This window comes from Pezoporus flaviventris, unplaced genomic scaffold (genome assembly GCF_033815535.1).
Source record: "Pezoporus flaviventris isolate CSIRO_AGI_PZ_B2104156 unplaced genomic scaffold, CSIRO_AGI_Pfla_v1 ptg000015l, whole genome shotgun sequence".
NCBI classification, from domain to species: domain Eukaryota; kingdom Metazoa; phylum Chordata; class Aves; order Psittaciformes; family Psittacidae; genus Pezoporus; species Pezoporus flaviventris.
In genome coordinates, this window is record NW_026892563.1 from 25640009 (window position 1) to 25663103 (window position 23095).

General features: G+C 51.7%; 1 protein-coding gene across 5 annotated transcripts in view; it reads right to left on the minus strand.

The window, feature by feature from the left end:
• BOC (BOC cell adhesion associated, oncogene regulated) overlaps positions 1-23095 on the minus strand; it is a 55061-nt gene that overhangs the window by 9593 nt on the left and 22373 nt on the right. For 4 of the 5 annotated variants that reach the window (XM_061453824.1, XM_061453823.1, XM_061453826.1 and 1 more), the window contains 7 exons: positions 13703-13870; positions 13227-13505; positions 5717-5863; positions 5095-5238; positions 4400-4693; positions 3313-3585; positions 2337-2635 (listed from right to left, as the gene is read on the minus strand). In XM_061453824.1, the coding sequence (XP_061309808.1) occupies positions 2337-2635; positions 3313-3585; positions 4400-4693; positions 5095-5238; positions 5717-5863; positions 13227-13505; positions 13703-13781 (1515 nt within the window). In that variant the 5' untranslated portion in view covers positions 13782-13870. Of the gene's footprint in view, positions 1-2336; positions 2636-3312; positions 3586-4399; positions 4694-5094; positions 5239-5716; positions 5864-13226; positions 13506-13702; positions 13871-17249; positions 17332-23095 lie in introns of those variants that run through there. The other variant, XM_061453825.1, reaches the window with a different exon arrangement.

Here is a 23095-nt window from a genome sequence, read left to right on the forward strand (position 1 = left end):
GAAAACTTTCTTCACAAAGAGGGTGATCAGGCATTGGAACATGCGATCAGGCTGCCCAGGGAAGTGGTGGAATCACCATCCCTGGAAGTGTTCAAAAACTGTGTGGATGAGGCCCTCAGTAACATGGTGGACTTGGCAGTCCTGGTCGGAACTGACGATATTAAAGGTCTTTTCTAACCTAGTTGATTATAAGATCTGAGCACAGAAGGGGAAAGGGGCCATGTATACTTGTGGCCCCCAGAAAGGCTTGGAAGCACAGCCTGTTTCTCGGTGATGCCCAATGCCCTGGGCAGATGGAGAGGGAAGGTGGGACCTTCCTCATCCTCCCCAGCTGCAAGCATAATATTTTTGCAGGCCAACAGGCAGGACAGTGAAGTGACCCGGTGCTGAGAGGAGTATTAGCATTGCAGGGAAAGCAGCAGAACGGAAATGCCAGGGCTCTGCCGTATCGTTCATCCTCTCCAAGCGTTTGACACTGACTGATTAATGCCTGCCTCATTTTATTTTTATTCCCGGGCCCGCAGAGCTGTGAAGCCAGGGAGGGGAGCCCTGGACACTGCTACTGCCCAGGAAAGAGAAAGAGACATTCTTAACAAGCAAAGGTAATGGCTGCATGGCATCTGAGTGCCTGTTGGCTGCTGAGGCTTCAGGGGCAGTGTAAGAGCAAGGGAAAAAACATCCACAGGTATTTTCCAGAGGAGAAGCAGACCTTGCCCAGTACAAATGTTAAGACTCCTGCCAGGAGGTTTTACTTCCCACACAAAAAGCCTTTTCTTTTGTTGCTGAATCTCCTTCCCTCTCTGCACACACGCTTTTCCAGTCAGAGTTGTCAAAACCAGACCATTATATAAGTTGATCCTAAGGATTTCTGATAGAGACTCTTTCTAAATAAGTTTAAGGGGTTATTGGGACTAATTCCTTTCCACATAATCCTTAAGCATCCCAAGAAAGAGTCTCCAGCTGAGAATTTGGACTACACTGAAAACATATTACTGCAAACTGCAGTGACCCACGGTGACCTCCACTGCCCTACAGCCCCTTCCAGGTGAAAACAAATAAAATACAGACAAACTCCAGCCTGCGTGAAAATCACATGCAGAACTGGTAGTTACATGATACAGAGTTGGGGACAAATCTCTTCCTGGCAGACAACCAGAGCCAATAGTCTGGTGAGGCTTTTGGCATCTTTTGGTTTTTATTTAAGCTTGCCCTATTGTGTTCTTGTGTTGGCATCTTCTGCCTTTGTTTTAAAGGGTTCTTTAAAGAGACAGCTGAAACCCTTAGCTGAGGTTTTATTTAGAAAGAAATCAAGCATGTGTAGGGATTATAACAGCTTCCTGTCATACCTATATATTTTCACAAAAATCAAACAATTCCAGGAAAACAGACACATGTAATTGCAAACGGTGCTTTGCAGTGGCTGGGAATCCAAAACATACCAGATCTGGAATGTACTCAAACCTCAAAGCAAAACCTGCCTCCCTACTGCAACTCGCTGCATACTCAAGGGAAATACAAGCAGCAAACAGATAAATTCAAGCTACTTTTTCCCAGCTTATCCCAGCAAATTGGGAAGAGATGGTCTACACGTCAAAAGCAGAATTTTTACGTTAACAATGCTTTGCTATTTAGAGAAACTGCTGGGCTACAGCTTTGCTCCTATTCTGCCCGTAATGCTGAGAAGCACCACAGAGGGCAGGAGCCCTTGGGCTCATACAGTGCACTGTGTGCTCATGCTGTGCCATCAGCCAAGAGCTGCTCAACACTGCACTGCCTTTCAGCTTCCAGAGTGAAGCTGGTGCTTGAGGAGCTTCCCAAAGAATTTAGCATGGTTATGATGCCTTTCTGCTGTTTCCTCAGTCACCGAGCATGGGTGCTTCAGTGCTGCTGAGCTGGGCAGGTATGTGCAGCAGAGAGAGGCTGCTGCCCTGTGTCCTGCAGCCCAAGCTTTTCAAGGCAGATGTGTCCCCATGGCTTGTGACAAAAGCATCACAGAGCAAGTCACTGCACAGTCTGCCCTCAGGACTTCCTGCTTGTGTAAGCACACAGCTGGGAATTAGAAGTGGAAACTCTTCAAACTGGAAATGCATGTGTGTGCATATGCCCTCTGCATACTTAGGGAGATGAGCACCACTATGAGCTCTGCTGGGACACCTTGGCAAACCTCCTCTCATAGCCTGTACCTCAACAGGCTGAAGAGGTCCCACCAACCAGTGTCACCAGGGTGTCCCTGCCACAATGCCCCTGCTTGTGAGGTGTAAAAACCTGCAGTGAGGCCAGCAGCCTGGTGTGGAATGGTGCAGAGCAAAGATGGGAGCAGAGCGAAACAACAATACCTTGCGATGCTTCACCACATAATAGAGGATGGGGGCTCTGCTGTCAGGCCGGGGTCTCCACACCAGATCATAGCTGTCTGTCTTGGATGTCCGTGGGGAACTGAGGATGATGGGGGCCTCAGCTGGAGACACCATCTCCCTGTTGGCTGCACACTGTGGAGATGCTGTCAGCAGGGTTGTCCCAGTCTTTGGCAGTTCAGCTTTATCCAGGGGCAGCTTTAAGGCACTGTCCCTGGAAGGTGGTGTTGGGGGCTGAGCTGAACTCAGCTGAGCATCTTGCCCAGGGTTGAGTGTAGCTCCTGAAAGACAAGATGTCGAGGTAGAGTAAATGCCCACCCCAGTCTGCAATGAAAGCAGAGCTATGAGCCCCTTGAGCCTCTCAGAAGGCCGATGCTATACACCCACTGCAGCACAGGTCCCAGGTGGTGCTGCCTAGTGAGCCACTCAAAAAGATACTGGCAACAATCTCTTTCTCCAGCTGTAAACCTAATACACCTTACTGGGGCCTCTCTAAGCAGAGGCCTTCGCCACATCGGGCTTTCTCCCTCTCTGAAGGCCCCTCTGAAGCCCCCTGGGTAAGTCCATCAGGGTCCAAGGAATCAGGTGGTACCTCTCTTACCCCAAGTGAATCTAACCACACCAGTGGTTACGTTCTTCCCCAGTGCAAGCTCAGAAGCAGAGCTGAGTAAACCATGGGGTAAGGCAGTACCCCCAGATGTCCCATGTCTCTCATGTAGAGATAGCTCAAGTATGCACATATGGCACTGCTCTTAGAAGCAAAACCGCTTCCATCTGTTCCTACAGGGAGATATGGAGATCCCAGTCAAAAAATCACTTGCTGAGCCGGATAAAAGGGAGGGAAGAGCAAGGCAGCCCAAACGCAAGCAAGAGGGTTACACAATAACTTTCTTCTGCTCTGTCCCTGCGTGTTAGGCTCTGGAATTGAATGGTCACCAGCTTGGAGAGAGGGACTTACCTGGATGGGCTGTCCTCAGCTGCACCATGGCCTGCGCGCTTCCAACCTCGTTCTCCGCCATGCACTGGTATATGCCGTCGTCCTCAGGCCCCACGCTGACCAGGCGCAGCGCCCGGCGCGACAGCCGGAGCCGCGGGCCGCCCAACAGCGGCACGGCGTTGCGCAGCCACACGACCGAGGGCTGCGGGTTCCCTCGCACCTCGCACGTGAACTTGGCGCTCTGGCCCCAGGGGATGATCTGCTGGGACAGCTCCATGGTGACCTCCGGGGGTTCTGTGGTGGGGGCAAAACACAGCTGCTGAGTGCCATTTGGCAGAGAGCATGGCACGGTCATGGTTTTGCACCTTCCTCTGTGTCAGGGATGAGGGCAGAGTGATGCATCTTTACCCCACCCCCAAATCCCACTCCTTTTAAGGGGGCCCACAGGTACCTGCTTCACAGCACCTCTCCTTCAGCATCCACATGAACTACAAGGAGAGGTGGCCCAAGGCCATCTGCCTCAGATGACAGCAGGCACCTAAAAGTCCCATTTCTCTGAGCTGAAGTGCTACTCTGCAAAGATCGTGCTTGTGCCAAAACGGCATGTCAGCATCTGGGTGAAATGCAATCCAATAAAACTCAGGTTTAGCCTCTCTAATGCTTGTGAGAAAGGGAAGAATGCACAGCAGAAATATCTATGGTGTAGTACCCCATACATTTCTCACCCCATAAAGAGCTTCCCTATAGAACAGAACAGAAAGCAGTACACTCTGATGTCTTCCTTATGCCAATGTCAAACGTGTAAGAAGCAGACGGTCCTCCACAAGAAAGTGTTAGAGCAAACCAGTGCTACAAATGACAAAAGAAGAGCTTCTGCAGAGGAAGGGAGGATCCAGCATCTCCAGCCCATGGTTGGAGCCACAAAGGAAGAACTATCACCCTCTAGGAAGAACCTGTCTCATCTAGAAACTAGAATCACAAGCAGGGGTTTGCTTTACATGGTGGCTTGCCCAGTGAGAGAAAGAGTACAGCAGCACTAGTATTGTCCCCTGAAAGCAGTGGAGAAGGCCCAAGCCCTTCCTGAAATAAGGGCCAGAGCAGGACTCACCGAACACCTGCACGTTGTAGAAGATGAATGCAGCTCCGGTCTCCCCAACCCCATTGTCAGCCATGCAGCTGTAGGTGCCCGAGTCCTCCTCGCTTGTGGGGTCGATCAGGAGGTTGCTGAGCAGGAAGCGTGTCTTGTTGTACGCGGAGACACTGGAGCCATCTTTGGCCCAGGTGACCCGCGGTGGGGGGATCCCACTGGCTACACACTCCAGAATGAGGCTCTGGCCCTTGGTGACAATGATGGTCTGAGCTTCAGGGGGGTAGATTATCCGGGCTGCCTCCGCTGTGGAGCCTGGTAGGGAGAGGAGGAGGAAGGAGGTGGGTGGGAAGGAAGGTGGCTGGTGGAGAAGCACCCTGTGAAAAGTGCAGGTAGGGGTAATAACAGGGCTAAGCCCACTGCTCCCCTGCAATTCAGTGGATAAATGGCAACACAGGCTGAGAGGGACATTCCTTAAGGGATGCGTGCATACAATAAGTGCTGAAAGGCTAAGGGCCTGTGATCACCATCACCAAGAACAAATCCTAACGAGATACAGCAATCCCAGGGTTGCACACATATCCAAAGGGATTTGAGGCCTTCTGCTGCTGGGAAGATAATGCCGGTTCACACGTAAATCAGCTATGATAGCGCTGGTACGTGCTCCCAGGGCTGGAAGCACTATGGACATGTGCAGTGAAGGGAGAGCGGCTTACGTCTCACACGGAGCCTCTCACTGGAGACAGAGGTTTTCACCTCCTGTGTCACGGGGTTATAGGCAGCACATTTGTAAGTCCCCTCATCCTCCTGGCTGGCATTGACGATCTGAAGGTTCCCAGATGGCATGATAAGGTAATTGTCTGGAGAGAGAGAAGAGGAGGTGGTCAAAAGATATGCTCCTACCCAGAACATCACAGGGAGCAACGGTGCCATGATGGAAGGAACAGAGCCTCAGGTGAAGCTAGTTCATCACAGGTACGTGCAGCAGATGAAGTGAAGCTGCAAAATTCAGATCCAAATTAAAGACATTTCACCAAATCCAAAGCTGCCTTTATCCAGGCTGGGCTAGAAGAATGCTTCACAGACACATGGAAATGCCCAGTGAAGAGCGACACTCTGCATCACCTAATTCTGCTTCCTTTTGTCTATATGCAGATGTAGCTCCCCAGGCCTAGGAAGCAGGGATATCAGGGAGGGACTCTTAGACTAAGCTGTGCTCAGACCAGCAGCAAAAGGACAACAAGGAGGCAGCAGGCAGAGCAAGATGCTGCTGGTAGGGAAAGGTAAAACTGAGGGTCCAGGGAGGAGACCCAGTGGGACAGACCCTGTGGCACTCACCTCGGGAGGCCTCGAGCCACTCCTGCTTCACACTATAGCGGACCTGAGCCTTGGGGTGACTTTCAGGCAGGTCGCAGGCGATCACAGCTGTGTTCCCTTCATCCACCTCGATCACGTGCTGGCCATCAAACTTGAAATCTTTGAGATCTGCAGAGAGCAAACGACAGGGCATGGCTGGCTGGCTCAGCATCTCGGTGTCAGCTCATCCTCCCCCTGCGGACCCAGGGCTGTTTTACTGTGGCTCAATCCCCAGCAGTTAGGGAAACTGGCCTGGTTTCAGAGCTTTGCTTTTTTTCTCCTCCTCCTTACTACAAAATGGGTAACTTAAAACGTAGCTTCTAGAGAAACCTCCTGCTCTGTGGCTGAGAAACTGGGTGCGAAAAATCTTGGCTCGAGAGCAAAAGAAGAGCCAACTTAGTGCAGCACTGAAGGGCGGCCAAAAGTGGTCCTTCTGCTGCATGCTGTTTCAAACGTGGCTGCTGTCCTGACACCAAGAAGCTGACTTTGTAGTGGTAACTCAGGGAGCCCATTCAAGGGTGTACAGATGCTAGCTGACACAGTGGGAGAAGGTGCATGAATGCTGGATGCTCTCAAAGCTGCTCTGAGCTCCTCCGGAGCCTGAGCAATCAGCTCCAGTACCTCTGCTGCAGGTATTCTTGCTCCCATCAAGAATCTCACGGCCAAGGATGGTTAACCATGATGCTTCCCTGTGTGGCCAAGCAGTGCATGCACCCCAGTTTGAAGAACAGGGAATTGCAAGGAAAAGCAGATCCTTGTGATCACTGCACAGCTGCCCCTCCTGTGAAAATGCCCTGTTCCAGCATGTATCCCCCTATGATGAGGCTGTGATAAGAGTTGCTCCTCTGACGGGGCCGGTGCAGGCAGCAGGACTGGAAGCACAGGGGTGGGGAGGAAAGGGTGCCTGACTGCTTGTTTTCTTTTCCCTGCTTTTGAAAGCAGGAGCAATGGACTGTGGTGAAACCCCATAGGGAGCACACAAACCTGGCCCCACTGAGCTTCCTTGTGATAAAACCTGTCCCCACTCCCCCTAAACACAACGGCAAACCTTGCTGACTCACTGCAAGCCCAAACTCTGTCTCAGCCAGCCTGTGCTGGGAGGGGAAAGGTTTGTGTCAGGAAGAAAGCCCTGAGCACACATTCTTACAGTGCTGTGCACCAGCCCAGGCGACCACCAGTGACAACTGCACACCCCATAGCTGGTCACAAGTCACGCTGTCACTCAGTGCATATTCCCTGGGGCCCACTGCTATAGCACACGTCCCACCAGCAACATGCTGCCAGATCCGGCCAGGACCACACATCCTTTCAGAGCCCCACGCTAAGGCAGCGCAGCGCGTCCATCACCATGGCACAGCTCGGCCACGTGTGTCAACAGCTCCCTCGCCCCTCAAAACCCATCCCAAGACGTGGCACCCGCGACCCTGGGCAGTGTGGAGAGCTGGAGGGGGGGAAGCAGGAGGGCTGGCGGCGGGCGGACGGCAGGCAGCCTCCCTTGGCAGCAATGTGTTTTTGTTCTCTGGGAAATGCAGCAGCGCTCCAAGAGCAAAAAGACAACTCTGGCTCCAAGCTTCTCCCACCCACAGTCATGGAAAAGTGACACGAAGTTTCTCAAGCAGACTTTCTGATTAAAGCAAGATCCTGTACGGAGTTTAAATAAAAACCAGCTCTCTTGGCAGGGCGGTGCTAGAGCCTCCCCGAGTGCGGCGCAGAGGGGCTGCTGGGCGGCTGCCGGGGGAGCAAGCGTCCTGGGACCAGAACTGAGTGGAGGGGAGGAGGTTGAAAAGAAAAGGAGGTTTTGCAATGTCATAAAGATGATTTGCAGCGAACATGCTTCATACTGCTGGAATGTGCTGGCACCATTCAATTAAAATAATAGCAATAAAAAGAAATGTGATTAATCCTTTAAGACAAGCTGGGGAGGGGAGCCATGTTTCCACTGGGTACTAAAGCCAGAGGAAGGTTAACTCTTCACTTGTGCAAAGCTGGCTCGTGCCCCTCCAACAAGGAAAGTTACTGCTGGGGAGGGGAAGGGTGCTTGCTGGGTCTTCTCTCCTCTTTGCTTTTTGTATTCGATCAAGGAATAAAATAAGAGCCACAGCAATGGAAAGAGGTGGAGAAGAGGCAAAAGCCCAGCGTCTGCCTGCCCACATCACGCATATTTCTCTGATCAACAAAATATAAACGAGCATCAGGAAAATTAATGTGCGCCTTGGTGGTCTGGATTCATCGCAGCTAAATTAAGATTTCAGAGCCAAGACATAGGCTCCAGCAATGCTGGCAGTGATCTGCACACACACACACACACATGCACACACACACAGATCCCACAGCGGAGAAGGGGCTCAGGAGGAAGAGCAGACCCACAGCCCCGGCACAGTGCAGCCCACTGGGGAGCACTGTGCTCCTGAAGATGGAAATGATGTCCCTGTGCCAGGGACACATGGCTGTGAGTGCTGCAGTCCCACAGGGCAGAGAGCTGGACACCCAGCCCTTCCTGCCTTCCCCTCCCAGACTGACTGCAGGGGATGAGGGGCAAAGCTGTGGATGGAGGGTGAATGGACGGAGGAAAGGGATGCTGGGGTGGCCTTGGGAGCAAAAACTGGGCATTGCTGGAGGAGTGGAGCAAAACCAGCAGGGGAAAGGAGGAAAACATCAGGTGGGCACCAGAACAAACTATTTTCCAATACGCAAGTGTACAAGCCTCCTGCCAAACTACTCCCCCCAAATTCCTGCTCCCACACAGCAAACAAGCCTGTTTTATTTGCCACTGGGTTCTGGCCCCACTCCCAGCTGGTACTGGTGCATACAGCCGTCCATTAACACTGACGGGTTTGCCAGAGCAGGCGAGGGGTGGCTGGGCGCACCCCCATCCCCCTCTGTGCATGGGATGAGCCCCGCTTCACTTGGTCCTAGCACAGCAAAACAGACAGTGCTGCACTGGTCTGAGACAACCAGCTGCATCCCTGAGCTTCAAATGACCCGTCCCCAGGATGTGGGGGGCCACACACACCTACCCCCAACAGGTAAGCAGTGCAGGGGGGTGTAGGAGAGGGGCAGCATAGGGGGACGCAGCGCTCACCCTTTTGGCTGCCCAGCAGCAGCTGTGCCCCATGTCTAACATGCTATTTGCACCCGGAGCCTAACTCCCGCTGCAGCTGGAAAAAACCACATCCTCTCTCCACTGGCTGGGTTTTCCTTCTCATATGGCAGCACCCGGCATGCCAGCCCATGTCCTTGTCCTTAAAAGACATGCCTGACCACAGGGAAGCAGTAAGTCGTCATCCACCAGCCACCGGTGGGAGGTGCTGTGGACAGACAAAGCCATGCTGGGATAACAGCACAGATTCTTTCCCTTTTCTCTTTTTTGTTTAGAAGGGAGCACAACCAGAGGCCATGCTCATGTCCATCTGTGCCACACTTCGAGGCGTGATGGGGTGAGGTGGGGCACAGGGAGGGTCAGCCCTGTAGCTAGCTGTGCTGCTGTCATCGAGGAGGGAAACCAGATGAATCCCAGGGCTGGGGGCCAAACACCGAGGCAGGCAAGACAGAAAGAATTAAATGAATGGGACACCATAAATAACTTTGGAGAAGAAGCAGTAGTAAATAAAACACCAGCCCTCAAGGTGAAAGTCCTCCCTGCTGTAGTGAAGGGTAAGGGAGGGAAGGGAGTGACCCTGAGAAGGTGAACGGGCAGGGACAGAGGTCCCACAGCCTTGAGGCAGTCACCTTCCACTGCTGTCAGTGCAGCATGGGGTCATGGCTCTCACTCCCTGCCCGGTCAGCATCACAGCAGCCCGGGCACTGGTGCTGTCACCACCAGCTCCTTCCCACCCCACTGGGACAGGCGCAGCTCCAGGCCCCCTGCCTGCTCACACAGCCCTAGCACATCTCTCTCGCCATGCCCCAGCCCCATTCCCCCTCGTTGCCCCAGGCCTGTCTCACAGCCCTCATGCCACAGCTCCTCCGGCTCACCAAACACCACCTGTGTTTTTCCTTCTCTCCCCTCCTCACACCACCTCTGCCCCCAGGGCCAGAGCCCCTGTGCCTGCTCAGCAAATGCTTTTCCAGCACGCAGCCACCCCCTTCCCTCCCTTCCTCTCGCCTTCCCCTCTGGGGAGCCGTCAGAGGAGAGGCCAGGCGGAGGAAAATGAATGGGGCTGTCTTCAGAAAGCAGCTGCAAATTCCTGGGGGACGCCCAGCCCGACCCGATGTAGGGTCACTGCCCATGAGTGCTGTGTGCTGAGGCCTGGCCTCCCAGACCTTCTGCCACAATGCCGAGGGCTGCCCATTCAAGGTATCCCAGATTCCAGGCCATCAAGGGCTGCCTCAGGGCCACGCAGGGCTGATGCTGTGCAGCACGGCCAGGCCAGCAGCGATCAGCAAGTACCTATCTGCACGGCTGTGCCACGGGCTGCCCAGGTCGAACACGGGATCATGGTGCCCAAGTAAGTGCCTCAAGTGCTGCTCCTTTTGTTGCTTCAAGGAATCTTCCCCTTTCTGTGAATCCCTTCTCCCTCCACCCCTTGTCTATACAGCAGCTATTTTATCTCTGCTGGAGGAATGTAATATTGGTTTCAACCAGCCCTCTGAGCCAGGGAGAGCAGAGATGGACTCGGTGCTGCACCACAGATGGGAGAAGAAGGTATCGGTCCCAAGGCTACATTGTGGCTGCCAGCACTGCAGCAATGGTTATCTGCTTGCTGACTGTCAGCAAAGCACAAGGAGGCCCTGAGGGAGTGGGCACATAGAGCCTGGGGCACTCGAGGAAGTTCCTCCTAAGGAGTGGGAGAAAGGAACAGAAATAGCCTAGAAATTGGCCAGATGATCAGACCCACACCCCTCAAAACTAGCAAGACACTTTTTCCAATGACTCCAGGTCCTCTTCCAGGATAAACCTAAACCTCTAATCCTTGAAAATATCCCTCTACCCCTGCTTTCATTCACATTCTACCAGTTCCATTCTCCCCCCCCCGCCCTCCACATAACTTTTGGATGGGGCTGAGACTTTCAGAGTGTTTTCTTTCAGCCCAGCAGGTGATCTGCCATGCAGAGCCAACCTGCCAGGGCTGTGGAAGAGCCTGCAGCAGGAGTGAGAGCCCCTGGCACATGGGCTACCGTAGCTTTCAAACTCAGTCCCACCTCAGACTGGTGCCCCCCTGTTATTTCAGATCACTGCAAAGCTGCTGCTGCCAAAAGCCTCCAGCTCACGCAGAGGAAACTAGTTATTTGAATACCTCCAGAAAGTTTCATTGCTACATGTTCAACCCCATGTCCTTCCTGGGCTGCCTCTCCCTCTTCACTTGACTATCAAGTCTCCCCTACCTCTTGGCTCTCTACCACCCAAGGCTGTCTGTGCAGGGGACACAACCTCTGTCACCCCCAGCTCCCCTCAAGGACAAGGGACCCATACAGCAAAGCACAGGGGTGTTCCATGATGGATTAACTGCTTATTCATCCAACCTCTGGCTCCAGTTTTGTGAGCTCCACTGAATGGTGCTCCCGCCTTTGCCATGACAGGGACTGCAGCAATGGGCAAGTCCCCTTCTTTTGCACCCATGTCCCCAGCTGGCTCCTGGAGAAGGCTGAACGACTACTTAGCTGTGGCTTTCATTTGTCCTGAGGGACACAGTAAGACCTTCTTGGTGCTCTAGGACCTGTCTCCCAACCACCACTGATGCTAGACCAAAGCAGACAGATAGATCAAACAGCCATGCTTTGTCCCAGGAGACAGAGCTGCTGGTGGTGGGTTGGGGTGAGGGGAAAACAAAGAAAAGGGGATCAGCCTCAGAAGGAACTGATCAGGGTGAGGAGCTACACACCCCCTGCTCTCCTAAATGCAAACCATGCCCTTGGTAATCCCATCCACCTCTCCCCTGCTCTCCTTCCCTCTATCAGGCCACCAGTGCACACAGCCCCCTTTCTGCTCTGGAATGTGTTCTCCGAAATTTAATCTCAGCACAGGGCTCAGGCCAAATCCCCTGACAGATTCGGCCCACTGCCTCAGAGCTCAGCAACTCTCCCCTCGCCTCCTCCTCCCACCCAGCCTGGCCTAAACATTTCATTCCTGATTAATGTAGCAGTGACAAGCCAATAGCTCTTGGCTTTAAAGCAAAGCCAGCCCTCACTTTGCACAAACATCTTCACTTCTTCATTTTCTTAAGGCTTAGCCCCAGACTCCCCCTTGCTGGGAAGACGAAGCCTTTTCCATGCCCCGGGGCTACCACTGCCAGGGGATGGTGAGCTCATCTGCACACACTTGCTCTACCAGAAACTGTCAAAGACTGTCTGGTCTTTGGGAAGGTCAGACTCACCATTGCCTAGCAAGGGTGGTTCACACAGAGCCCCCCTACCTCCAAGCAGGGCATGGGGGACGGCTCTTCCTCAGATGCACCCAAACACAGCACTTTCTCACATCTGAGCATAACATCTGGCCAAAACCAGGCACCTGTAAGAGGAGTTCCCTACTCTTAAGACACCTCACACACATACAGGTCTCCTAGGTCTGTCATCAATGCCAGAGGGCAGCAGTGAGGAGCACATAAGCTCAGGGATAGAGGCAAAGTCCTTTACTTAGAGCTCTGGCTCAGAAACAAAGGGCTTTTTGCTGCCATGATACTGCAACACCACAGGAAGAGGACAAAGCCCTGGGAAGGTGGAGCATGCAGTGGTAATGAATACAGCTTCCTGCCCCTTACAAACAGAAACCTTGTTATGACTGCTTTTAGATATGCCACTGTCCTGTCCACTTCTGTACTCACCTTACTAAATGAGGACAGCACAGTCTCTGCCTTCAGCATCTGCATGCATCTGTTCTCCCACCACCCCTTTCCCTCACCTTGCCTTTTGGCAAGGAATCTTCCCAGTGGCACACAGAGGACCACCAGCCACTTCATACAGGTGCTCACATGCACCTCTTCACAGCAACCAGACTAACCTTGCCTCAGTGTGAGTGTGGAGGCTGGTACATTGGCTATGATGAACCCAGGGGCAGCACAAAAAAGTGCAGGCCCCACCACAGCACAACAGGGCAAGGGACTTCAATTTCTGTGGGTCAGGAAGGCAGTAAAACCTAGCACATGCTGACCCAGTGCTGGCAACAGCCCTCCAGCAGCCCAAGCAGTGGTTTGGCTATCAGCACTAGCAGGTACTTTTTGTTAACCTCAATCAAGAAGTCAGCAAACCAGATGAGGAAGCATGACACTCAGGAAGTCAACCATGCACACCAACCCCATCGTTCAATCGTATTCTGGTCTTGCAAATATTGTCACTGCAGGACAGGTCTGCAGCCTACCATGGAGGAGGACTGCTTGGGTCATGCTAGGCCACAACATGACAGCCAGTCCACAATCAAAAATGCTACAAAATGGCCTAAGCCAAAGGAGAACCCCCTTGATGTTAGCGAGAACAAGTGAGCATGGATGAGTCTCTCAAGGTAAGTGAGTGATGGCCCAAGCAATGCAGGGGATGGCAGAGGATGAAAGCTACTCACTAGCTAACGTGACCACTGCAGGGACACTGGCAATGACTCCTTCAGGCACACGAGCAATGCACTGGTATCGCCCCACGGTGTGGTTGTTGAGAGCTGTGATGACAAGCTTCCCTCGCTCAATGTGGATACCCAGCACTTTGTCTGATCCAGCCAGCTCCTTCCCATTCAGTCTCCAGGTAAGGTTTACTCTGGGGGGGTCCACCACACACCCCAGGCTGACTGGACCCCCAAGCTTTTGGACTATGGAGGCAGGTTGCACTGTGACCTGCAGAGATTCACCTGCACAGGGGGGAAAAATGGGAATAAGAAAGCTCAGTGAGACTAAGCAAAAGAAAGGACAGAGTTAAAAATGGCAGTACTGGTATATTTTGCATTGGAGACCGGAAAACACTCTGTGCTTGAGGCATGGCTATGCTAAGCAGCATCAAGGCAAAACATTCAAAAAACAGAACAAATGGGTAAACCCAGAGACTCACTCAGTCCGGCAAAGCAGCTAGCAGCTGCAAGGATGAGGCAAGGGATGGAGGACATGGGTCTCTTCTTTCCACGTGTCATTGCTATCCCATGCAGTGCGTCCTGGGGTTCCCAGGGAAGGGTCCCATAAGCTGCCTCGGGAGATGCTGTGGATGCGCGGCAGCAGATTCCTGTGAATGACAAGAGACACGACGGATGAAACCCTCAGATTTCCCTCTGCTTTCCAGCCCTGCCTGGCTTCTCTACCAACATCCCTGAACTCCCAGAGATTCACCAAGCCAGCGGCCTGAGGAGGCTACAGACACTGGTACAAGCACTTCTCTTCTCCAGCCTCCCCCCAAGCATGGCTGTGAGTCTCCCAAGACATTCCCATCCTCAGTTCTCGGTACAAATCTATGTGTGTGTGCACAGACACATACTGCCCCATTTCAGACTCGGTGCAGTGAATGCCTGTACTGTGCCAGCAATGTACACCAGGCAATTTTCAAGATCAAAACACAAACATTTCCAACAAAGTATCACTGGAGATATTCACCAAGTGCTGCTGCCACTTCTTGGCTCTGTCTGGAACGTATTCTAGCCTGAACACAGGAATAAATAAGTAGTGCAAGTCCCAAGCTATGAGAAAACAGTGGTGATCCTGCAGTTTCACAGCCTTTTCCTGGACACTGGCCGTGTTGCTGCTGGGCATACCTGTGTTTCAATCCAGATGGGACTCCTTAAGAGATGTAAAAGTTTTTCAGGGCATCTCTGCAAGGAATTATTCTGAAGGGGAGGGAACACTTTTGCAGGAGGAAAGAAATGCCCAGTTCTAAATTTGTTTAAATTCAGTGCAGCGAGCTGACAGCGGATCACACTGACCTGGTATAATAAACCTTTATTCTAAACCAAGAGACCCAGCCTATGGAAAGATTTCACATTAAGTGTTCTGCCTGAAACACATTGCTGATTTTGAGCTGAACTACCCTGTCTGGACAAACCACCAGGTTCATAGCCAAAAGCAGCAACAGTTTCCACAAATCTTGAAGCCCAAGACCTGTCACAGCCTAGGCTGATGTGGAGAGCTGCACCACAGCAGCTCTTGTGGAGAGAACACTCAAACAGACAAGCCAGGTCAGGGGGATCAAAGATGTAAGTGGCTGCTCCAAGAGGCATCTCAGTCATTCAAATGAATTCAGCTTCACCCAAGGGCGAAGGTCTGAAGTCAAGAAGAGACCCCCCTCTATGGACATCATAACACAGATACAGGATTGAGCTTCCTTCAGTTTTAACACTAGAAAATGACCTACAAGCGCCAACGGCATTTCAGAACTGCTCCTGTGGCATGCCTACATTGGCAGGAAAGAAGCCCAAGACCAAACCAGCCATGGAAGCCAGCCCAAACAGCAGTTATATTGCCTGGTCTCCCTGCAGATACACAACAAGCTGCTTAGCTGCAACCACCATCCTCAAGAGCAGCTGGGCTCTGCAGAGCAGTATTTCCTACTTCCACCACAATCACTGCTCAAGCAGTCACCTGTTTGAGCATATTCTTTCCATAACCATCCCAGTCAAAAAGAGAGGATAAGTTCCTTCAAGCACAGCTTCCAGACTAATTAATTTCTGAAGTAAGGACTGCCAGACTCCCCATGAGACGCTCAGCAAGTTGTTCAAGGAAAGGCTGGTTACTGCTAGCAAGGAAGCACAGCGTTTGGGGAAATCTCACCAAGCTACTCTTAAATGACTTTGCTTAGCCTCGAGTGAAAGAGGCAGCAAAGGTGAAAGAGTGCAGTACAGGGCAATGTCAAACGCCAGCAGTGCTGAGCTCCACATCACAACAGCAAGAATCCAGCTAGCCAGCTTGCATGCCTCTCTGCAAATTGGGCTGTTCCTCCAACAGCCTCACAAGCTGTCCTCTTCCCCCCCCCCACCATGCCCTACAGCACTGCTTGGGTGAGAAGTGCTGGAGGAGACATTCATATACAGCTGAAGAGAGGTAAGGAAAAGAAAAGCCTCCTCAGAGCTGGTGCTTTCAAAAGGAAGTAACAGCAAGTAAAGCAACCTCCAGCTGGAGCTTCGCAAATGCCACATAGAGCATCATTATGTGGCACTTTGCAGACCAGTGTGAGCTCACTTGGCTGGCCTGTCTAGTGTGCTCAAGGCAGCTTTTTCCCAGGAGTCACACGGTCATGGTTAGAATGGTCCTGAGGCCAAGATGACAAGCCCTGCTGAGAGGCAGGTAAATTAGGCCACACTTGGCATGGCCTGATGTGGCTTCCAGGTAGGCAGGAGCATGAAGAGAGCTTGGCCTCTGGGTGTCAGGCTGGGCACACTCTGAAGGCACCCAGAAAGACCAACTAGACTCATATTCTAGCTCCTGCAGCCCACAGCCACGTACATGTGAAAACCCTCTGTGAATAACCTCCAGTGACAAAGCAACAAGACAGCAACTTCCCTCCCAAGCACCTCATCCTTCCTGGCATTCACTCTTCTCACTTAAGGACAGAAGAGAGTCTCAACAATTTATCTTTGAAGAGTTTACCCTGTCAGTCAGCACATACGAAATCCTTTAACTATTGTCTTGGGTTATCTAAGTTACTCAAGTTCACTTCTCCATGTAAGACAGCCACCAAAGCACTCTTTGTTATGCCACAGCCATCAATGCAAACTCCTAATGACCATAGCCATAGAAGTGCCTGAGGTCTGTCCATACCAGAACATGCACTGCTGACACTGTTGCTGATGTGCGAGTTGATGTACCACTCATCTAGAAAAGACTTTGAGTTAGTTTAGGCTTAAAACCTCACACCATAAGAATCTACATTTTACACCAATGCATAAGAACAATTTAGGGTAGGACTTCAAGTCTTGCTCCTCAGTGCTGGAAGCCCACAAAGTGAAGCTGAGTCATTCCCCTCTCTAGATGGGTTTGGCAGCAAGAAGGAAAAATGTTGGATGGAAAAGAGCTGCTCCTTGGAGCCCATGCTGGGGGAAGGGGGAGGCAGAGACATTCCCAACCAGACCTCCCTGCAGCTTTGCTTCGCACAGCGCTTCTGGCAGAAGGGCAAAGCCAAGGGTGCAGAGATGGGTGATGGAGCCTTCGTGAGCCTGGACCACCCAAGCACATTGATGAGACGACAAAACTGGCTGCCCCAGGTCTGTAAAAAGATGAAGGGCAATAGGTGGGGAGAAAAAAGGAGAGATCAGAAAATTCAGCCATGGTGCTGGGCAGATTGAACAGTACTGAGCAGAGACTGAGGAGAGAAGGTGTGTTGCAACAAGTGCATGGTACCTCCCAAACCTCCAGGCAAAGTATGAGCTCTAAATAGGGACATGTGGCCATTTTTTTCACAGCTGAGTGAAGTACAAGAAGTAAATGGACAGCATAAAAATAATGAGGAGAATGAATGAAAAGATCAATTCCAAAAGAACTGTTAGGATCCAGGGCCAGATTTTGAAATTCTCAGCTTCCACAATTGAAGCCAGATTTACAAAAGCATTCAGTTCTCAACATGCTGAGCTCTCCTAAATAGGCAACCAACTTATTTTGATGCCTAAATGGGAACTGACCTCTTCTGAAAATGCTGCCCTTTAGCAGCCTACAGTAGTGCAAAGCAAGGAACTTTAATAATCAGGCAGCTCTTCATCTGCCAGTGTCCTGCAAGCACTGCTAGAGCAGGCTGCAATGGGAGAGGTAGGGAGCAGAGGAGGCTCCAGTCACTGTGGTTGCCTTCCCAGAGGCAATGGTCCTGGACTGAGGGGGGGGGGGGGAGGGGGGCTGCATGACAGGGTCCTGCTCTGCGGTCTCCTCTGCCCAAGGCAGATCAGGTACAAGATGCCCCTTGCACTGATGCTTCCTCAGCCACTGACACCACCAGCCTCAACAGCTCCTGCTTATGTGGAAAAACAAATACTTAAAGTAATTTAAAGAGCTTCAAGGGGGGAAGGGAAAACAAAAATTGTTTATTTATTTTTAATTCTTTCCTGCCACGTTACAATAACAATTTCCTGTCAGAGCTCTGCAACCTTTTCAGACAGCCCAGTAAATCAAAGGAGGGGCCATTAGGAGAACAAAATTAACAAGAGCTTCATCAGATAGGGAGGGGTGGTGGGGGTGTAAAATCTGTTGGCTCTGCTTCCCACCACACACCTCAGCCCACTGAGGCCCCCGCACAGCCCCAGTGTGATGGACGGCACTGCAAAGGCAGCAGGGCAGGGAAGAAAACCAGAGGTGAAGATATAAAAGGGAAGAAAGGCCGCATGCGTGCAGGGGGGTGATAGAGCTCGAAAGGAAAAAGGGATCTGAATTAGGCACAGGCAGCAGGAGAGGTGTTTGCTGATTAGAAACTGAAGGTTTTACTGAGGAAATGCTGCTCACAGCTCCAAGTCCCCTCCTGCTTAACGAGGGCCGGCCAATCCTTGTTACTGCCACGCTGTCTGTAATTTACAAGGCTCCCAAATAGGAACCAGGCTCTGCCCCAGCTCCGGGGCAGTGTCCCTGCACCACACACCCCAGCGCAGGGCACAGGCTGGGGGGAAGGCAGAGGCAGACTGGGAGAAGGTGAAAACTCACTGATCGATGCACATGAGAATAGTCTGGGGTTCTGTCAGGCAGCCAGACCCTGAGCACCTCTTCCTGCAGGGGGGGAACAGTGGGAAGGGGAAGGGGCTGCTCTGTGCTAAGGCAAAGGCTGCAGCAGCTCAGGCCCAGCTGGGGACACCCTGGGTATTCACTGCAGCTGGTCTCCATTTCTGACAGGTCACATAGGGACAGTGATACTCCCAGATCTCTGTTTTATGCATTCAGACTTCAGCTCTTCAGAGGCAGTAATGTCTTAGTGCAGTTAGCCAGTTTACTTTATGTAATCATTAGTTTTAATACAAGACAGTATTTTGTTGCTGTTGTTCCATAGAGCTTAAGGCACTGAAAAAGAAACTGTAAAGAAGGAAAAAGCCACAGCACCTTTTTGCTTTACAAATGCAGAAACCTGAGCACTAGAAGAGGAAGCCAACCTAGCCCAAGGTTATACAGTAAAGCAGTGTCAGGGCTGGAAGCTCTCTAACTGGGGCCTCCATCCCATCAGGCAAGTCATTCTTGGTCCCAAATCTTTCTCATCCTGTCTGAAAAAAAGTCACCATACAACTCCTCTAGCTGAAAAAACACTGCCCAGGTGACACCTGAACAGCTCAGCTGCAAAGTCCCCACATGATTCCTGGGCATGGACAGCAATCTGGGCACCCCTGACTTTCTTCCTAAACCATCAAACAGTAATATCCCACAGGGCAAAATTAACCTCCACCAACCCCCATCCTCACTTCAAATTATTAATTTCACGCTGTTAACTTATACTCACTCTCTCTGAAAAGGTTTGGAAAAGGAGAGGTTTTCAGCAGGAGAAACGCTCCCCCTCCCATGTAACAGCACAGGCATCCAAAGAGGATGGAGGTGTGGATGCTATAAGGAGAGGCAGGAGTTGAATGGGAAGGGGGTGGTGTCAGGAGGGGGCAGAGAGAGGCAGCATCCAATGTTCCACCACCATGCTTAAAGTCAAGGAGGTAGCAGAGTGTATGTACAAACAGGGATAAAAGCTTGTCTGCTTCCCTCTATAGCACTGAAAGCTCCTGACTTCGGAGTGCATTAGCTCTGTTAACATAGCCCTGTGTGAGAAGCACACACCCCCCCCCCCCCTTTTTAAAGTGATTAGGCAAAGAAGAGTCTCTTATTGGCTACTTGTGAGCTCAGCCAGTCCATCAAGAAGCCACAACTGAGAAGGCCTGGGATAAATTCATGCTCATAGCTGGAAGAATTAAAAATAGAAAGCAAAACCTGGCAGGGCACCACCACCATGCAGATGAGCTCGCTCGCCTGTAAACAAGGGTGACCTTAAAAAAGAGCCACAGATTTTCTGCAGGCAAGTCCTGAGCAACTCAGTAGTGACACCTCTCCAAAAGAATAAACTGAACTTGCAGGTAAAACAGCTCTTCTTCCCTGAACGGAACTGCTCATGAAAACCAAACCGGCAATGAACCAAGCAAAACATGCACTGATCTTTGTGACTCTGTTTTTGTCTTCCTCAAGATGAAGCTGCTGCCCTGGGCAGCCACTTTCCACAATAGCCTGTGGTATTACCAGGGAGGGAGCTGAGCATGCTGGCTTCGAATTAGCAACAGGATGCAAAGCCTGCTCATCGCCTGTCTGACTTCAGCTCATACCCCTGCAGCCCCAGTGCCTGCAGATTCTGGCACCTCTCCCTGTGACAGCTCCTCTGAAGCAAGCACCACTCTCCAGCTGGCATTGATCAGGCTGACTTTGCTGGGCCTCAGTGAACACCTTCAGGTTGGCATTCCTCAGCCAGCAACCGTGAGGGGGCTTGAAGACCAAAATGCCATCCTCATGCTGGCCACAAGCTCCCAGTGTCATCCCGGTGGTGGCATGACAGCGAGTGTGGGTTGCCTTGGGCAATGCCTGGGGCATAGTTGTCCCAGAGTGGCTGGAGCTGTCAGGCTGAGACAGCCCTGCTGCAGGCAAGACAGGGATGCAAGGATAGCCTTGCCCCATGAGCTACACCTTCCTTTTTCTGCAGCTACCAGGAGAGGAGTCCTATGCTAAACCAGAGTATATATGCTGGCTTTTGCTGCCCCTTGGCGTGCCTTGAAAACAGCTCCAGCCCTTGAAAAGACAAGGCTAAAGCATAAGAAAGAAAACCCGCGTCCTTTCTTCAATATCATGCTCCCCCCATGCCCTAGACACTTAATTTCCCTCCTTGCCCCCCCTGGCTTTCCCCTCCATTCTGAGTAAATTCAATTTGACAACCCTGCTAATTGGATAAATGCTGCTCCCTACGCTCCTTTAAGGCTGCCCGCTTTTCTCTCCTTGTTTTTGGAGGGCGATTGTGGCTGTTCTTTAACATGAATTCCATCTGCTTTATTTCTCCTCTGCCCATTCAAGACCCCTCCTGAATATGTATGAGGGGATGCGCCCCCCACCCCCTTTCTCCTCCATCTCACCTCCCTCCCTCATCACACCCCTCCATCCCTCTCTCTGCCCTCTCCTATTGCCCAGGACAATAACCCCCCAAATGCCCCCTTCTCCCACCCCGGCCCTTTTTGCTTTAGATAAACACAGGCAGTGTCAAGTGTGAGGAGCGGGGGGGAAGGACGGGGTTCAACTGCCAGTCAAGCCTCCAGCCCTCAATGAAGCCCGGAGGCCTACCCTAATCTGCTGCATGCTTGCCATATGGGAGCTGTGTTGCCCTGGGAAACACTAACAGGCAGAACGGAGCTTAATAGAGTCCATATTCATTGTAATGCAGTGAAATGGCTCGAGGGACTATTGCCCCTTGGGTCTGTTTTCATTCTTCTGTTCCCCCTCTTTCTTTTTTTTTTCCTCTTTTTTTTTTTAAATAAATTTTTTTCCTCCCCTCCTTCTCCTCCCCCTACTTTATTTTTTTTTACTCCCCCCCCCGCTTTCTTCCATTCAAAAGGACCAAGTCCCTGGAGAGCTCTAATCTGGAGAGGCTGGGGGCTCCCCAAAGGGCTGGCCGGCCAGCGGGGCAGGAGCGGGAAGGGGGAAGGGAGAGGGTGGAGGTGACGATTAGGGAGGCGAAGGAGAGGTGGAGGGCAAGAGGAAAGTAGTAACTAATAAGCATGCAGCCAGCCAGCTGTCAAGATGCTGACAATGCTGTTCCGGGTGCGAGCGCTGGCACGGAGGCTGGCGCAGGGTCCTGCCGGGAAGCGCTCGCCTCCCCTCGGAGCCTCCATCCCCGTCTGCCGAACGCGGCACAAGCGGCGGAAAGAAAGAAAAGAGAGAGCAGGGCGCAGATGGAGCGTGCTGCACAGCCTCTTCAGAAACAAAGTGCACCTAGGAAACAGATGTTGTTGCAGCAACAAGCCCCAAGCTGCTGGCTTCTCTCTGGCTCCTTCTCCCAAGCGCGCGACAGGGGAAAGTGGCCCCGCAGCAGGATGCCTCTCTGGTCAAAACCTTTCAGCCCAGCTTCAGTCCCAACCCGGAAGAGCTGGCACAGCTTTAGACCAACTTTTCCTCCACATTCCCCATCCATCTCATCCTTGGTTCACCTGCAGACTCTCCAGTTAATGGCCTAATTCAAACAGCTGAGGACTTCCAGAGGGAGTGCACATCTGCAGCACTTACTGAGAGGGACCTGAACATCAAATGTCAGAAAGTCAGCAGAATTGCTGCTATCAAGGTTCTGTGAGTCCACAACCAAGTGTACAGAGGGTTGCAGCTCAACCTATTCCTCCAAAGTTGGCATCAGTAGAAAGCATCAGGATCCCCTTGGAAAACCACATCAATGTAGCCACACACTTGAGGAGACCAGTTAACCACGCTGGAGCGTTTTCAGTTTGTTCCATGCCTGCTACAAACTCAGCTCACGGTGCAGCAAGAAAGTCTGGCTTATCTGAGGCTTTGCAGAGGGACAACACTGCATCTTCACAGTGAGAATCACTTCAGAGGAAGCAGTAGGAAAGGGGTCACTCACTGACACGTGTGGTGTGAAAACAGATCTTCAGTCTTAAAAACGGGATTTACTGCACTGTATTACTCGTCTGAAGCATCCTATCTCTTGGCGATGAAAATTACACCTGCTTTAACATTCAGATCACAACTAAAGCCAGAGATCAGTGTCAATGAAGTCAGAGCTGCGGCCAGATGCTGTACTAAACAGAGAATGAAATCCATCCCATGTTCTACAGACTTCACACCCCTGGCTAGAAGGGTTACTCCTTTTAGGATGCTTTATACAAACAGTAACAGTTTATCTACCTAGGCCTTTTCCTGTTGTGAGGAGGCAAAGCTTGTAACAAGGAACTGGGAATGGGGAAGAGCATGTACCTGGGCAAGGAAAGCTGAGGGGAGGGCTGCACCGGGGGACACACAGGATGGACAGTCAAGCACTGAGCAATGCTGCTGGCTCTGGTCTGGGCCCAACCATGCCGAATCCCTCACCAGAGTGAGCTGGGTGTCAGGTTGTTCACTCCCTGTCAGCAACTGCAGTGGAGGAGAGTGCTGGGAGGGATGGGCAGTTCCCACCAGGAGCTCTCATCACGCTGGCACAAATGTGCCTGTGGCTAGTTTACATTAGTCAGGACACTGCTTTTGTTTTTCTCTTCTCATCCTTTCCTAACTAAAAAAAAAAAACAAGTCTTGAAGTCTGAGGTTGAGGCTCTGATCACTTCCTGGGTTAGGGAGAGGTCAGAGAGGAGGCAGGCCCGGCAGGCACAGGGAAAGTGATTCCATGCAAAAGGCTTCCAAGATAGTAAAGGAAAGCTGGTGATAAAGGTGGCAGACAGGAAAAGGAGGAAAATTAAATTGAGATGAGAGTGTTAAGAAAGAAGGGGAAATGGGGGAGTTGGGACTTTGGCCAATTTCCTTACACTCCATTTTTCCCCACTGC